This window comes from Falco cherrug, chromosome 11, assembly GCF_023634085.1.
Source record: "Falco cherrug isolate bFalChe1 chromosome 11, bFalChe1.pri, whole genome shotgun sequence".
NCBI lineage: Eukaryota > Metazoa > Chordata > Aves > Falconiformes > Falconidae > Falco > Falco cherrug.
Genome location: NC_073707.1, coordinates 31,523,432 through 31,541,203, shown reverse-complemented (window position 1 = coordinate 31,541,203; position 17,772 = coordinate 31,523,432). Strand labels below are relative to the sequence as shown.

Genomic DNA, 17,772 nt, shown 5'->3' with positions numbered 1-17,772 from the left:
AGGAATGATTTCTCTAATGAAATCTGTTTTAAAACCTTCCTACAACGCTGCAGATTAGGAGCAACCCCAGCCCCCTCCCAAACCCATTAACCCAAAGGCCAAGTTTTAATCCTTTTGTGGCCCGCAATCCCGGGTTTTGGATCAGACTGGAGCCAGCAATGATAGGATTTTGGTGGCTGCCCAGAGTGCCCTGGGGGAGGAGGGTGGCAGCGTGTAACTGCTCTCCTTCCTCCTTGCACCCTTTTTGTCAGAGCTGCTAAATTGACTAAAAATAAACCAAACAGAGGAACAAGCCAACGCGTGGGGAATACTTGAAAACATGTTTGTTTCAGAGAAATTCAGCAGAAGAACTCTGAGGTGACTGTTTCATGGCTGGGGTATAAGCTCCGTGGCAGGGAGGGTGCTGGGGATGGGGTGCTGAGGAAGAGGAGGGTATTTCTGTTGTACTCTGTGCCTTGCCTCAAAAGTCCTGTTTCACAGCATAACTGAGCTGTCACTGCTGCTCTCTGAAAGGCAGGTGGCCGTGGGTCCTCCTGGGGTTTTGGATGTGGCTTAAGTCAGATTCATCACTGTGAATTTAGGCTGGGTCCTCCATGGTCAGGAGGTCCCAACATCTGACATCTTTCCTGTGGCTGCATCCTGCAGTCACGCAGACTGCTGCTGCTTATCGTGCCATGTGTTTTCCTCTTAGTTATTTCTCTTTTCCTATTTTATACTGATTTATTTCTCTATGTCAAACGTTTTATTGAAGGCTCTGTATATCTCCTACAGTCTGACAGGAAAAACATCAGCTTGGATTTGTTGGGTAGTGTTTTGTGGGGTCCAGAGCTTGCACGGAATAAAAAGCCAGCATGCAAATCCAGGCCTTAACACAGGAATAAAGGTTTTATTCTGGCGTGTGTATTAGCGGTGCTTTACTGGCCTGCAGCCTGAGCCAGTGTTTCAGTTTGCTCTGTAAATGCGTGTTTCCAGCGCTGCCCAACAGGTCCACCTTTGCATGGAGCAAAACAGGACTCCTCGGGCTGCTGCCGCCTTCATCTGTGTTTCTGTGCCACTGCTGTACAAGTGGACAATACATTTACATCATCTCCTTGGGTTGATTTCTAATGTGCCTTTAAAACCCCCGGCACCCGTTACCCTGCCTGAGGCTGGAGCCTCCAAACAGGCAGTTGCCCGTGGGAACAGGGTTTGGCTCCGTGCGCTGGCATCAGTCACGGTCTGAGCTATCTGCTGGCAGGAGAGTCGCTCTGGAGATGTTACTGGGCATTACACGTGCAAAGAAAATTAAAAAGAAAAAGAAATCTGATGTAAAAAATGAGATTTCTTTGCTTAGAAAGAATTTCTTAGCTGGGTCGTCCCCTACGTTCTCCTGGGACCCACTCTGCCTGCGTGCCTGTGGTGGGCTCGACCCTCTGCTGCTCTGGTGATGCCAGGTTTGTGCGTGTACCTTCAGAGAGGTCTGTTAGAAAGACCCCTGCAACAGGGAGGTGCTGGTGTGGCTGTGGGTCAGGCTGGCTGCCTCAGGGATGGACCAGGCGCGGCTGGCCGGCACCCACCACTCCCAGGATCTCACCAAGCACTGAACCGTAGTAGTCCATAAAAGCCACAAGCTTAAAATATGAAGTGCTCATTTAACTGATTTAACAAAAAACCCAAACAAACAAACAAACAAAAAAACCCAAGCAAAAAAAGGATTTTTTTATGTGTTTTCTTTTGTTTGATATCTTGGGGTTTTGTAGGCTTTTGTGGCATGTAGAAATACCAGACTGTCATCGTCTTTTTCATTAAAGTGAATACAAATTCTTATGGCAGAATATAACCCCAAGAGACAGGCCTTGGAGAAAACCTCAAACGCCATGAAACCCACCATGGAGCACTGGCAAAGTTGGAGAGCTGCTGGCCTGGCCTCTTGCCTGTGACTGTCCCACTGGAGGGATGCTACCTCGTGGTACAGTGGAGGAACCTCGGTTCATGTGGCCGAGCACGCTGACCCTGCATCTCAAACCAATTACAATAAAGTAAAATAAAGCCTGTGTTATAGAGAGCTGAGGATGAAAGCCGCTTTGTTTAGACAGAGATCAAAACAAAAGCTCTGTGAAGTAGGTGGAAAGTACTTGGTGTGCTCAAGCTCAGGGAAGCGTCCTGAGAGGGAAGGCAAGGTCCGTCGCACCCCCAAATTTGCAGGGACTTGTCGTTAAGTGCCTTGTACTGGCTGCTTTGTGCCGGAAGGATGCTGTGCTGCAAAGGGACTCTTCAGCAGAGATTTATTCCAACCTTTATTTATAATGAAGTAAATGTCTTGTGAAATAGCTCCGGCAACTTGAGATTTCTACGAAGTCACCTCGATACTCTGGCCTGAGCGTGGCCGGGAGCGCCAGTTTGGCAGGGAGGGCACTCGGAGTGCTTTCACTGACCTGTGCAGGGCATTTAGGGGCTTTTTCTACCAACCGGCAGTGCCTGGGAGCTGGGCCCCAACAGAAAGGAGGGAGGTGGCTCCCCCCCCACTGGAGAGTGCCCCAACAGTGTCAAGGGAGTTTTTCATTGACTCAAGCAAGCATTACATATGCACAAGAGTTTCATTTAGCTGCGTGCTTGTCCACAAGCAATCGGTGCATGTCTAAAGCACATAAACCCTGATGTGTCCTACTTCCTCACCTTGCTGCAGGATGAGCTGAGTGCTGCCGTCCCCGGCCCGTGTGTTCCCCACGGCACTGGGTCCATGCCTGTGTGCTCACACCGTGGGGACATCCCACGTGGGGAGCAGCTGACCTGCCCCAAATATGCCCATTCTGAGCTTTCCCTTCGTGCTATAAAAAGAAAATCAGGTTCAGGCTCGCTGTCCCCGCCGCCAGCATCCCCAGTGGCTGCTGAAGGAGCTGTGGTGGCTGTGGCCATGGAGGCCACATTCCTACTGACACAGTCTGATGCGCAAGGAGTCCTTGGGTAGCGATGCCAACATCGAGCGTACCTGGCGGCAGAGTTGCTTTTTTATTTGTTTAAACCCTCTACACACAATAGATGGAGGGGCTTGTTTCAAGCGGGGGCTGGTTGCCAGAGGAGCAGTAGCAGGGCTTTGTCGGGCAGTCCAGCACAGGCAGCGGGGCTGCTCATCTGCCCGCAGTGGCCTTTTGCATCAGGTGGGGAAGGGGTGGAACACCAAAGGGTTTGGTCCCTGTGCTGAGACAACAACAAATTCATTTGTTTTGTGGTTTTGATATCCAGGGTTTAAATTGACCTCTGTGCTGGTGGGGAGATGCCCCTCCCAGGAGCGCAGAGCTGGGTCTGGTGCTGGCTGCCGAGGGGGGCACCCAAAAATGGTTATGGGGGCTTCCAGCTACACTTCTTAACCAGGTTTGGTTTTTTCCTGTTGCCTTGAATGGGGCAGCTGCTGGAAGCGGGGTTTTCACTGGAGACTGAGACCAACTCTGTGGGATCCGCTCAGGGGATGCTCCACCACGAGACTGGTCCTGGAGCATCCCAGCTCAGAGCGCAGGGCAGAGGTGAGCTGGTCTGAAACCTGGAAGCAGGGATAAAACATTTTTAAAGTGTGGGCAAAAATTGCTAATATATTTTCAGCAGGCTGTGTCGCTTCCTACCCTTATTTGATGTCGGGTTGCAGAGGGGTGGGTTGCACATCGTGTGCGTTCCTGCAGTTTCCTTGCCCTGCATCTTGGGTACCACAGGCACAGCAGGACCAGGCGGGGGCTCACCATCTCAGCCAGCCAGAGAGGAGACCTGGGGACATCCTCCTCCAATGCATGAGGGCAAGGTGATGCAGGGAGTTGTCGCAAATTGTGGGGAAGCATGTGGCAGACTGCAGTCTCAGCCCCCAGCCCAGTGGTCCTGGCCACCACATCCTTCCTCTTGGGCTATGGGATTTTTTTAAATTATTTTTTTTCAGATTTATTGTGTCAGGATCCGTCCCCTGCGGTCAGGAGAGGAAGTTAATTTAGCAACAGCAGGAAGGGACACAATGAGTCAGTGGTGGAGAGGAACTAAAAATAATGAAATATCCAGAGAATTACTTTGTTTCATTTGGGAATTACAGTTACAAAGCACCGTTCTGGTACAAGAATGGAATTAAACAATCCTGTTTATTATTACTGTTTTTTCCTGAAACTTCAGAGCAGAGTGATGCCATGATGCATAATTTGTAAGTTCTCAGAGCTGGTAATCAAATAGGATATGCATTTTGGGTGAAATGATGTCAGCATGACTTGGATATACCATTTAAGCACGTATACAGGGCTATTAAAATTATTCATCTTGCATGCAGCATAGATGTGTCACACTAGAAATCAGCACTTTTGTTGCTGGTGTGCCACACTTCGAGGATCACTGAGAAATTGTGGCATCAATTCCATCTTTCTAAGGATTGATTTCCTATAGAAATGCCTACCCCGAGCATGTGATCTCTGCCTCTTGCTGCCCACCCAGAGTAAACGTTTCCCACTGTGATGGGTGCCATGCAGGTGGGACCTCCGCAAGGACCAAGCAGGATTTGAGCAGGGCCGGGGGGCAGCGGCTGTGTTGTGAAGCCTGGATCTCTGGGCAGGACTGCTGGAGGCATGAGCTGGAGCTGTAAGCGGTGCAGGTTTGGGAGCTGCAGAGCCCCCTGGAAGCTGGGGCTGGAGTGCTCGCCCACCCTGAGCAGGCACCAGGCAGTGTGGGGGTCCCCAGGCTCTGCAAGCCCACAAGCTGGGTGGCAGGTTAAGGCTGGACACCTTTTTGAGCTCTGTCAGTTAATTCCTGGAAACTTTTTTTTTTTTTTTTTTTCCCCACTTGAAAAAGCTAGTTTAGCTGAGAAACAGTTCCCTGGGGTCCTTTCTGGTGTTTTTTCATGTTGAGTGAAAAATTCACCTCATGGTTGATGTTGCTGTGGCTGCCCATCCTTGAGCAGCGCTGGGAGGCCTGAGGACCGCTCCAGCTCTGCCCGGACTTACAGCCCCAGCCGCGGGCAGCATCTCCGACCGCTGGGAATTCATTAGGATAACTTCACCGTGAAAGCCCCTGGAGAAAACCCCTTCCTCCCGTCCCCTCTGGCCATGGCTATACTGCCAGGCTTGAGTTTTGACATCAGACACCGGGTTTTTTCCTGCCCTTGTGTAGCCGTTGAGGACTCGGGGCTATTTTTATCCAGCGCTGGCAGTGGCTGGAGGAGGACACGGCTTCCCTGGCCCGGCACAGCCTTCACCTCCCTCTCTTCAGCTGGCGGGGGCTCCAGCGCTGCCGTTGACTTTATTAGGGAAAAGCAAGGTGCTCCGGAGCGGCCAGGAGGCGAGAGGGGCCAGGGAAGCATCCCAGCCAGGGGACGGTGGTCTGCTGCAGGTCTTGGCTGCGGGGGCGAGCGCTTGATCCCATGGTGCTAACCCAAGAGTGGAGGAAGGGCTGAGATGCCCCGGTGGGAGCGTTTCACCGGCCACGTGAGGACCCGGGAGCGAAGGCGATGAGTCGGGAGGGTGATGGCATGGGTGACGTCATCAGGAAAGCAGCCGAGCCGCCCGGGGAGGGGAGTTATAAAAAGGTAAGGGACAAAAAGGAGCCTTTTGTCTGCCAACAGTTACTCTCTTGGCAGGAGGGGGACCTGCCAAAGCACTGCCCAACACCCTCCCGGGCACTGGGTTTCAGGTGCCAGAGCAGGGAGGCGCTCGGTGATGTTTAATGCACCAGCACAGGGCAGCAAACCTTCCTCCTCCTGCATTTCCATATCGCTTTATGATAAATAAAATGTAAAGAGAGGTTTCTAAACGCGTCCTCGTACCCTGAGTGCCCTGGGTTTTAAGGCAATTTGCTACGTGGCTTGATAATGTGAGTTTGACTCGGTTTCGCATTTACCAGCAAATCCCCTGTGCAAAAAAAAAGGAGATAAAAACAAATGTTCTGCAGTTGCAAGTTCTGTTTTTAAAACCAATAATAGCCCTTGTACTTTGCAGAGATAAAATAAGGCACTGCCTATGGGTCTGGAACTTTAAATATAGTAATTGTCCGTGGCTGGTAATGACAAACCCTGGCAAAAATAGCCTCGGTGGCCCAGCCATGGCCCAGCGCTGCTGGCTGGCCGGGGCCAGGCACGGGCTGTGCAGCCTGTTTGGTGCTGGTGGATGGTCCTGGCATCCAGCCTCACAGCATTTTAACCCCTCGCATCACAGTGGCACTGCCCCGCTGGGGCAGGATCCTGCCAAAGTGTTGCTGGTACCCGTTAAACTGTAATTTACTGTGTAATTAGACTTTTTCCCTCTCCAAGCAGGCAGTAGCTTAGCAAAGCACACCTGGTATTCCATCCAGGTTTGGTACTGATCGGTACAACTCCAGAAGCGCCGTCACCAGGCGAGGGGCCTGGCAAATCACTGTTGCACCTCAATGCCAAATAAATCTTCCATGTGCGATGTTATATGCTATGTCGGGCGATGCTGGTAATGAGTAAAGGCTGCTAGTACAGGTGCCTGCATGCGGAATAGTGTGGAGGGGTGCCTGGTGGAAAGCGCAGCCCAGCTACTGCTGCCTAAGTGCCACAAATAACAGTATGGGCTTTGCTCCGTTTCCCAGAAAACTGCAGAAATCTTGTGACTGCTGCCATGGGTGGCCACTCTGCATCCAGCATCAGGTCGGTCAGGGACAGCCTCCAGCATCAGCGGGAGCTCTATGTGCCCCCGGGCATGGGTTTATGGGAAAAAGGCATATATTGTATAATGAATGTATGCTCTCAACAAAACATGTAGGGGTTTTCGGTGCTGAGGTGGCACAGCGTGCCGGGGATGGGCTGGGTGCCGGCGTGGGTTGGAGGTGAGCGGTGTAAGAGCACATATGGTCGTGTATCATCTGCAAGCACAAGAGAGGTGATTGCAATAGCTTTTTAAGCAGCAGTAATTACAGCAGGCGGTAGGACTGGGAAACGGTGCTGGGTGTGCTGTGGGGAAAGGCTGAACCTCTGCTGGCAATTTGCCTTTACTGGAACGGTTGTGTAAAGCGTCTTACGTGTAGGCAGTCACAGCCATAACCTGACATTGTGTTTTTAGTCATGTGCTTAAACAAAGGTAGCTGCTGACCTTCTGAACTGGAAGGTCAATGGTAAGAAGGAAAACATCCGCCCCAAACTGTTTTGCCTATAAAATAGAAAGCAGCCTTTTGTTTAAAATAATTGTCTAAACTAGGCTTTAGCTTCACACCAGACCCCTCTTTCAGAAATACATTTTTTGATTCAGTGTCAAAATACACACTTAAATAACTTTTTTATGTTTTTCTTGCTAGTACCTTTGCATGTGGAGTATTTGATCCATTATTTTTTATATACCGAGTAAGTGTATCTGATAGTCAAAAAACCGCTTGCAATATTCCTTGTCGATTTATAGTTTTCAGTCCCAGCTCAGGAAGCATGCTGCAGCTGTTGGGTAATTCATCTAAGGCCCAAAGTCCAGTTCCCTTAGGTATATTCTATTTCTTAGTAACTGTTCCCTGTTTTATAATAACAAATGGGACTCTTGATTTCTTTATGGTCATTAGCCTGTGTCTGGTTTATAAAAGGGGATATTCTGAGCTCAGTCCTGGGAGCGGTGTTATTTAGTATCCTCAGTAATGACCTGGTGGAGAAAACAAATTGCACATTGATTAAATGTACAGATGTCGAACTGGGAGCTGTTGCGTCTCGGTGGGAAATGGAGCAAAATTTAAAAAGATCCGGAGAGACAGCCCCATCTGAAAGGGGTAAATATGTGAAAGTGTGCCTGTGTTGATGTGTATTTTAATGCCCAGAAGAGTTTTCAGCACACACAGAGTGGGTGGGTGTGCTGCAGGGGTGGGGGAGGAGCGGTCCCAGCTGGCGTGGAGGCTGGGATGTGCCCTCCCGGTTGGGCAGGAGGAGGTGGAGATGTGCTCTGGGCTCCTGATTTCTGTTGAAACACAAGGGAAAATCAGATGTAGATGGGAAGATGTGGGAGAGGATCATCTGAGCTGGGAAAACGGGGAGGCTAAGTATCCGTGACTTCATGAAATATTGATGCACTGAGGGATGCAGCTGGCACTCACGGGGAGACACCCACATGCATCGCGAGATGGGCAGCACGAGGAACCGGCACGGGCAGCCCTGTCTCTCTCTACTTTCAGCCCATTAAAAAAATATTGCTTGCTCATTTTTACTTAGTTTTTTCACTGTACTGCCTTCACCAGCAAGGCTGGCTAATTTTCCTTCGAAATCTAGCTGCCTCCGTGTGATTGAGGCATCAGTTATTGAAACCTGAAAAAACAAAGTAGAAAAACATAGCTGGCCAGCCTGGGTAGAACCTTGGAAAGTGGGAGCTGAACCCAAAATCTTGATACCACTTGATGCCATGGGGATTATTTTTAACACCTTAAATGTTTTAAATAAAAGGGGTTAGGTTTTGTAAGTATGTATTTTGATAAGAGATTGACGATATAATGGGCAGTATGATAATGTAATGTATGTAGTCAGCACTGGAGATGGAATTAAATTATTAGCTATTGTAAGTTAATAACTTGCATTTTGTTACATCTTAACGTCCTTGTATCAAAAAAGGTGCTTTATTTTTACTTAAGTGAAGTATAAGAAGCACAGTTACATTGATTAACACTGTGGAAGCAGCTCATGCTTGCCTGCTCTGTTTTCTTTTGCTGTGTATTCGTGATCGGGTATTATGTGTTATTTTAAAATGAAACGTTTGATGGCTTCAGAATGTTCCTGCTATCAATAACTTGCCACCTTGTATGAATTTGTTGTCAGTGTTGGCATATAATCCATTAGTGACAGACACTGGGATAGTAATGGTGCTAATTTTGAACCTAGATCTGTGATTTTCATTTATTGCACATTGATTACACAGTCTGTTGGTGATTAATTTCAAATCACTTTGTAGTTTGTCCTTATTCAAAAAAACTTATGTATATATAAACCCACATTTTTACAACTGTGGATAATTTGATGGCAATAGTTAAAAATACATCTCTAAGCACGCTGGCAGAAGGATTGTGTGGTTTTGGAGGCTGCTCAGGGAAGTGGAAGATGTTAATGGTGCAAGCGTGGCCTCGGTGGCTGTATATAGATATAGGGGTATATATACATACACACGCACATACATAGTACATATATTAGGTATATATACTAATGTGTGTGCATAACCAGATGTGTGTGTAGATATAGATCTGTTTCTATCAGCATGTGGAGAGAGATGCAGATGGGCTTCCCTGCTGGCATGGGTTATGCGGGCCACCCAGGCGTGGGGGGGATGCTGGGCATCACGAGAGTGGCAGTGGGGAGGTGGGACAGCTCTCCTTCCTGCACACTGGTGTGACTGGCAGCTTCATCCTTTCTTGTTGCCCTTTGCTTTCAGGCCCAGAAGAATGAGCGGGAGTCCATCAGGCAGAAGTTGGCTCTGGGCAGTTTCTTCGACGATGGCCCGGGACTCTACACCAGCTGCAGCAAGAGTGGCAAGCCGAGCCTCTCCTCCCGGTAAGCCGAGCCGAGCCTCCCAGTAAGCCAGGCGGTCTTGCAGCCCAAAGCCCCTTTGGAGGCTGAAAAGTGTGAGATGCCTCCAGTGGGACATCCTGAGACCTGCCCTTCAGTGGATCCCGTGGTTTTTGCTTGCAGCCATAGTCTTGAATTTTCCTTGTTATAGAACAGTATCTTACGCTCAAAACACAGTAATTATATGTTACATAAATAAATATAGATAATATGCTAAAATATTAGTTTTAGACTGTATTAGAAGAGGTATGTGAATGCTCAGGGGATAAAGCAAATGAGCTGAAGCTTCCCGAGTTAGGTTTCCTTCAGGTTTTCATTTAGATCTCAGCCCTGAACTGGGCATTGCTTTTGGACTTGGGCAGACCAAGAACGGTGGTGGAAGTATCATGAATGCACAACTGGACTTACTGTCAGGAAAACAGTTGACTAATTTATTTTTTTTTTCCCAATAAGTTCTTTGTTGAGTTGCAAAATGCTGAGGATTTTGATGTCTGAATGCCTGGTTTAATGCCAGACGTGTATGTCTGAAGGCACGCAGGGCGTGGGGATGGTCCCCTGGTCCCACCAGTCCTGGCTCAGGCAGTGTGGTGACAGATGATGAAAAACCAGTGGCTTGTGAAAGCGCATCTTCCTTTGGTGGCTCAGGAGGTGGCAGCCCCTTGGAAATGGATCTGATAGCTAGCTCTGGTGACAGCAGGGCAGTGGAGAGCAATTGATCTCACGCACAGAAAACCCTAGAGAATAGAAAAAATGAGGTTTAACGGGGTTTCCTGCCTCCCCACCATGTCCTCATGCTCCACACAGGCTCTGCTTGCTGGACGTGGCTCCATCCCTGGGGCTGGCACATTGCATAGCATGGAACCTCACTTATTCTGATTTTTAAAGTTTCTACATCAAATATACTCCAGAAAAGCTTGTTTATATTCAGCTGCCGGAGAGTAACCCATGGCACTTGGAAAGCATTGAACACCTCCCTCATTGGGAGTGAAAATCTACCTGTTGCCATGGTGTGGGAGAAGAAAGAAGTCTTAGAGAGGCATAAACCCAGGAGGAATACTGTTATTACACCAGAGAGGTACAATTGTGAAATTAAATTGAACTGCAAGTCATTTGAAAGGGAAAACAGTTTTGCTCTGTGTAGTTACAGCTAAACCAGGAGCTGCTATCTTGTAATTATAGCGCCGGTCTAATTAACGCTGCACGGCAGGGTTTGGCAGCTGTGCCACGAGAAATTACCAGCTGTACCTGAACGCTTTGGCGTTTCATTAATATTTATAGGCCAGGCAAAGCATTAATATTGCACGGTGCCTGTTACAGGACCTACGGGAACCTTTGCAGGACCGTTGCTCTCGTGCTTGCATATGAAATAAAAGAGCATAAATGGCTGGGCATGAGGCGTTGGGGTCTTGCTCTTGATGGCCACATGAGTCACAGACCCACGTTTTGCACTGGCTCTGCCTTTTCTGTGCGATGCAGTTTTAAGCTGAGCCAAGGGTGCATCTGGCTCCCTGGCCTGGGTACCCGTGTCTGTCCGTCATGGCTTGAAAGCTGGTGCAGAATTATAGAACAGAATTGTAGAATGGTTTGGGTTGGAAGGGACCTTTAAAGGTCACCTAGTCCAATCCTCTTGCAATGAGCAGGGACGTCTTCAACTAGCTGGGATTGCTCAGAGCCCTGTCCAACCTGACCTTGATGTTTCCAGCGATGGGGCATCTGCCACCTCTCTGGGCAACCTGGGCCAGTGTCACCCCACCATAATTTCAATTATCAATGCTCTCTATTTAATGGTAATAGTGACTAGGAAATTGCACTACAATAAATGGAAAGTAAGAGTTTGCTGTCTGTAAGTACCAATACAAGACTTCTCACGTTGGGAATGAGGAATGAGAGGCAGCAGAATGTCTGGGGGGTTTGCTCTGTTGTCAGCAGGTAGTGATGGAGTACGATGCACCAAGAAGGCTGATGGAGTTGACCCCAAAATCTGTAGTTTCTGGGGTTAATTTATAATGAATTTGGAAGATGTGCAAAGCCTGACCCTGGTGTCAGGTGGGCAAATTGTCCTGGAGAGCCCAAGTACAGTGGCTCAGGTGGTGGCTGCAGAGCTGCTCCACGATACAAGCATCAATGGGGCTTTCACAGACACCCTTTTGTCCAAAAAATCTGTTCCCTTGTTCACTCTCCAAGGCTGCTTTGAGCAGAGGGAGCTGTGAAGTCCACCTGGAGCTTGCTGTGCCATGCTTTTCTGGGGGCATCAGACAGCACCGGTAAAACATGTTACCTGGCTGATGTCCTGCTTGGCAGCAGCTGCAGGGGGATAACTGTTGTGTGAGTCAAAAATGGGGCACTTTCCACTGTAGAAGTGCTTTTTCTTTTTCCCAGCCTGCGTTGGGATGCCCCTGCCCTGAGCCACTGCATCCAGAGAAAAATCATTCCCAGGGAGGCGAATTTAAATGATCTTAACCTGTCCAAATCAAGTGATGGAGCAGAGGGTCCAGAAAACACAGTAATAACCTCTTGCGGTGCAGTAGCACCTCTTGGTGACAAACAGGCTTATTACCCTTCTGAATAAATCGTTTCAATTGTTAACACATTATTTTATGTCATATAATATTATTATAAGAAATATATATTTCCTATCTTAATGTTTTCTGTATTTTATATATATACTTTGTATACAGTATTTTATTTAATGTAATGATACAACCACCCATGATGACAAAAGCTCTGCAGTGTCTCGGTAATTCTGAAGTTCATCAACAGATGGTGGTAGAAGCATTGTCACCGCCGTGCCGCTGGGTTTCCAATCCCAGTAACTGACGTCCAGACATGGCAGCACTGGGCAGGAGCAGGAGCTTGCCCCTGTCCTGCCCTGCCACCGCGAGCTGGTGGTCCTGGCTCTGTGCTTTTGGGTGGGGGATGACCATCTTCTTGGAAAAAAAGTTAAAATGGTTATATTTTCCTGAGGGCAATACAAAATCAGGACAGAGCATCACTTTCAAAGTGAACGATGCTGCAACACCTTGCCCGTGTAACCCATCAGTGCGGTGGGAGAGCCATGGGCTGCTGGTGACAGCGGTGTCACCTCTTCCTTTCCCCCTGCCACAGATTGCAAAGCGGGATGAACCTGCAGATTTGCTTTGTGAATGACAGCAGCAGTGACAAAGACAGCGACGCCGATGACAGCAAGACAGAAACCAGCCTGGACACGCCACTGTCACCCATGGTAAGTCTGGGAACCCATCCTGCAGATGCACTTGGTTTGGAAACCATAGGGCATCCGTAATGGAAGCTGATAAAGAGCTGATCCTATTGAAATAGCCGTGCTAAACCCCAGAACAGCATCTTCAGCCATCGATAAAAAAACGGCAAGATGCTGAGGGGCAGATAGCAGCTTGCCCCTGGCTAGCACACAGCTGTTGTAGAGCAGAGACCTTTCCTTCTTCCTTCCTTCCTTCCTCCTTTTCATTCTGGCTCTGATAATTATCAGGGCAGTAATGGATACGAAGTGGTATCAGCTCCCACCAGCTTTCCTCTCCTCTCTTTTCCTTTGTGTATATAACTCCACAGCCCCAGATGTTTTCCTCCAGCTTAACCAGCCTGTCCCTTCAACGCCTATTGATCTGCTTGGCTCCTCTTTCCCTTTAAAGTGCTCAAGTTGCTGTTGATAGTCACGCGGGCTTATCTGGGAATTGATTTTTAAAGATAATCATGGGGATTAAAATAAATAAAAAAATCTGTGCTCTTCACCGTTTCTCTAGAAATGATACCACTTGTAAGTGCACAAAAATATGTTAAGCCAGCAGCAGGCTTTGCTGTGGCGTGGCTGGGGCAGCGGTAACGGCTGCATCTCTGCCTCCCTAGAGCAAGCAGAGCTCGTCCTACTCTGACAGAGACACGACAGAGGAAGAGTCGGAATCCCTTGATGACATGGATTTCCTCACCAGGCAAAAGAAACTCCAAGCTGAAGCCAAAATGGCCTTGGCTATGGCTAAGCCCATGGCCAAAATGCAGGTGGAGGTGGAAAAGCAGAACAGGAAGAAATCGCCGGTAGCAGATCTTGTAAGTGGGGGCTGTGGGATGGTGCGGTGGGGTAACACCAGCCCTTCTGCTGTTTGATTTTGCTTGTCAAGACACACTCAGCAGCTGGCGGTGCTTCCCCACAGTGCTTGCAGACATGCAGAGGTCCAGAAGAGATAGGAACGGGCTGTCAGGAGTGGAAGGAGCAGCATGGGACACCTTATCGAGGCGTTACGGGAGTGGGATGGATGCAGGGAATGAGATGATGAAGCATCAGGGTTGTTACTGCCTCGAGGCCAGCGTGATGGTGCTCATCCTCTAAGGTGTATTCTGCTCATCCCATCCCATCCCAGAGCACTCCTGCCTTGGCACAGCGCTGCTCACCATAGCCTCACCTCCCTTGGCATCAGTATATTGCTGATGCTGGTAGATTTGAAAATGGGTCAAACGTGTAGATGTTTCAGTTCAATCTGTTAGTCCTGGTGGAGTTGTTGATGCATGCTTGTGAGAGGGGGATGCAAGCAATGTAAACTGCCACTGCTCAGAAATACAAGTAATTCAAAGACAGTAAAAAATTGGAAATTTCTTTTCAGCTGCCACATATGCCTCATATAAGTGAATGCCTGATGAAGAGAAGTTTAAAACCCACTGATCTAAGAGACATGACTATTGGGCAGCTACAAGTGATAGTCAATGATCTCCACTCACAGATAGAAAGTAAGTGATACTTGTTTAATTATTCTTTGGTATGTCCCATTTAATTAAGACCGGTTCTCCAGGATACACATAGAAATGTTAATGTACATGTACGTGAAATGTTAATGTAAATGTACAATAACACAAGTGTATGAGTCTCTCCAGATTTGGCTCCTTTGGCTTTCTCATTTGCTTTTTGAAGTTTCTCCTAAAGCACTCATTTGGCTCCATAAGGGAGGGGGGTCATAGCATTGTGCCAGCACCAAATGCCCCACTTGCAACTCAAAACCTGGTCAGGTAAAAATAGTCTTGGGAAATCTGCCAGTTCTGGAAGCACCTGCCATTCATGGGGTTGTGGCTGCGTCTTCACGTGATGCTATGCCATGGCATCAAAACCATTCATCAGTGGAGAAACCCTCCAGTTTAGCAAACATCCCAGGGTAAACCCATTCCCAGTTAACATGACTGTGGGTGCCCAGCCCCTGGCAGGGCTCAAGGCCAGGCTGGACGGGGCTCTGGGCAACCTGGGCTGGTGGAGGTGGCCCTGCCCGGGGCAGGGGGTCAGAACTAGATGATCTTTAAGGTCCCTCCCAACCCAAACCCTTCTGTGGTTCTGTGATGCTGTGCAGCCCCTTAACACATTTCATGGGTCCTTGCCTTTGCCTGCCGGGGCAGTGCCACACCTCACCTTTGCTCTCTCCAAAAGATCCAGGGTTTTCTTTCCCCAAGGGCTCTTCATCTTCCATTCAATTAATTAATGAACCAGACTTCTCTGGTGGCTGTAGGTCAAAAAAAAAAAAGGCTGGCTGGGGGCTGCTGTGCTGCTCCTCCCCTACCCGTCTTGGTTAATTGGCATCCCTTCTGCAAGCAGCCCTGCTGAGGATGCAGAGCTGTGCCGTGGAGTCATGATTTGTTATTCTGTGCTGGAAAGGCAAAAAATAAATGCTTATTAATTAGCCTCACTTTAGAAAGCACCCAAGTATGGGAGCTTAAGTGTTAATGTCATTAATACCGGGCTTGCTTCCCAAACTGAAGAGGCTTGAAACCAGTGTAGCTGTATAGAAGCAAACTGTGAATGCCAGCTGTGGCAGGGAGTGATGGGCAGGTGCAGCCCTCAGGGGAGCCCAGCCTGGCAGGTCAGTTTTTCACATGGTCCTTTTTGTTTTCTTCCCCTTTGCTGCTCTTTGACACAACCCCCAGCAAGAAACCGATGTCGCGAACACCGCTCTTGAGCAGAGGGGCTGGCCTCGACAGTCACAACCCAGGATGGGTGGGCAGCATGTTCTGTATCGCTGCAGTATTGTATTAAAAAGCTAAACTGCGGCCTCGGCCACTCCCTGCAGCCTGCTTCTTGCTCAGGGTTATTGCCCACAAGTGAGCAAAAGCTGAACCAGCAGGACTCCAGGCACCAAGAAATTAATCTTGTATTTCTGCTGCTGCGTTAAGCCGTTTCAAGAGAGGAAGGGCTGGCACGCAGTGGCGAGGTGCTTGCAGTTCATCCCAGAAAACATGCATCCTCTGGGGAGCTCCCTCCTGGTTCTGCGCACCAGCTCCTGTGTGACCATGGTGGGGAAGCATGAGGTACGGGGCCCATGCCTGGGTTCCCCAGGACATCGGCAACTCACCCCCTTTCTCCCCGGCTCCAGGCTTGAACGAGGAGCTGGTGCAGCTGCTGCTCATTCGGGACAAGCTGCACACAGAGCAGGATGCCATGCTGGTGGACATCGAGGACCTGACCAGGTAAAGGAGGCTCCTCGGGATATTTCTCTCTCCTCACAGGTCCCAGATTGCTGTTGGCAGCATGTAGGTGTTCTAGCAGAATTTTGGTACTAAAGCTTTTGCCATCAAAGGGCTGAGTAGGGTGCAGCTCTCTCCCCGGGGACAAGCAGGCAGGTTGTCACATCCGAGTCTTGCAAGACGCCATCGCTGCTTCCCTTAACGAAGAGCAAATGATGGAGGGGGGGATCTGGGATGGGAGGTGGAGGTGGGTCAGTAGGCAAACGCCAGCACCACCTTGCATCTGTTTCTCCTGTGCTTCAGGGAATACTTTGCTTCCTAAACGCAATTAATGGCAGCTCAGGAAATTAATTTCATTTAGAAGCTGCGGTCAGCACGGTGGGGACTTCAGTGCACGGCGAGGGGCACCGACTGTCCCCATCCCAGCATTGCCTGGGGGTGAAGGGCTGGCTGGCCCTGCGGGAGGGGAGGGAACATCCCAGCTGGCCCCAGACCCCTCCGGAGAAGGGTTTCCTCTCCCCTTCGCCCACCTCCTGTCCCCTCCTGCCGGGAAGGAGCCCAGGCAGACACCTTACCTCGGGATGCTGGCTTGGAGACAGCCCTGCGCGTGGTTTGGGCTTCCACCTCTCCTCAGCACAGCCACTCATGCAGCTTCTTTCCTCCCCCCAGACACGCTGAAAGTCAGCAGAAGCACATGGCAGAGAAGATGCCGGCAAAATGAAGCCCGGAGCCCCGGGAGCAGAGCTGGACGAGACTTCATTTTGCTTCTGTGTGTCCCAGCGCCGACGTCCACAGTGGCACGCAAGAAAACCAGTGTTAGTCATTGACCATGTCTGAAGCTTTATGTCCGGTGATTGGCCTCTGCTTCTTAATTTATTTTAATTTTTTTACTCGTGCCACTAAATATCAGGCATTTTAATAATATTATTACAAAAAATGTACAGTACTTATAACATTATAAATCATGGGTGAGAAGAGAGGGTAGTTTAACTTTATTTTTGTCTGTTTAGAGATTTTCAGTTGAACGATATTTTACCATTGACTACTTTTTTATTCTTCACTGTAGTTTTAAAATAAAGGAACTGTACTTGAAGGTGCTATACAAGTCAAAAAAATACATGCCTGCCTCGTAGTGAAGTTGTAGCTTTCAGTAATACGTATATTTTAATCAGTTTTCAACATTTTGTGAATGTTGACTACCTGACATTCATTTTTAGATGTGCTATTAACATTCGGTTGGATTCAGAGAGTTACCTTGAAAGTTTTATGTATAAATATGTAAAATAAAAATTTAAAAAATTGTTTCATATGATACGTCTTTTTGTTGCCTAGTGGTTGACTTCGGTGATGCACCAGTAATGTATTCCTCGAACTAAATGTGCAATTCCTGATTTGTCATCACCAGAAAGAGTCTTTTTTTTTTTATAATTTTTTTTTTTTGCCAGTCACATGAAATTATGGAGAGAAGACAGGATTTTTGTAGAGTTATTTATTTGTCAGTTCATAATGTATGTATGACATGGACTTCAGAGATTCTTCTATAATAACATTCAGTGGGCCCTAATATTGTGACTATTGTTAAGAATCAGCAGGCACATACCGTAGATGGTTTTTTTATATATATTTTATTGTCTGGGCTAAATATTTAAATGACTCGCCAATGTCAGAAATAAAAGAAAAATCTATGTTAAAAATCTAAGCAGCATATTAAATGTATTATATATGGTAATTACTCACCTCTGCCTTTGGGCAGGGCTCCCGTGCTGTGTGCTGGATGTGCCCTCCTCTGCGGTACGGGAGGAGGAGGGACACTGGGAGACTAATAGGTCTGTCTCCATCCCTCATTT

At 48.4% G+C, this 17,772-nt stretch overlaps 1 protein-coding gene across 3 annotated transcripts in view; it reads left to right on the top strand.

Annotated features, from left to right (window-relative positions):
- The window catches only part of SCHIP1 (schwannomin interacting protein 1), a 58,771-nt gene extending 41,539 nt beyond the window's left edge, over positions 1–17,232 (top strand). For 2 of the 3 annotated variants that reach the window (XM_055723724.1, XM_055723725.1), the window contains 6 exons: positions 9,342–9,460; positions 12,581–12,698; positions 13,337–13,534; positions 14,086–14,209; positions 15,835–15,928; positions 16,595–17,232. In XM_055723724.1, the coding sequence (XP_055579699.1) occupies positions 9,342–9,460; positions 12,581–12,698; positions 13,337–13,534; positions 14,086–14,209; positions 15,835–15,928; positions 16,595–16,646 (705 nt within the window). In that variant the 3' untranslated portion in view covers positions 16,647–17,232. Of the gene's footprint in view, positions 1–5,265; positions 5,525–9,341; positions 9,461–12,580; positions 12,699–13,336; positions 13,535–14,085; positions 14,210–15,834; positions 15,929–16,594 lie in introns of those variants that run through there. The other variant, XM_005440139.4, reaches the window with a different exon arrangement.
- The last annotated feature ends 540 nt before the right edge of the window (positions 17,233–17,772 follow it).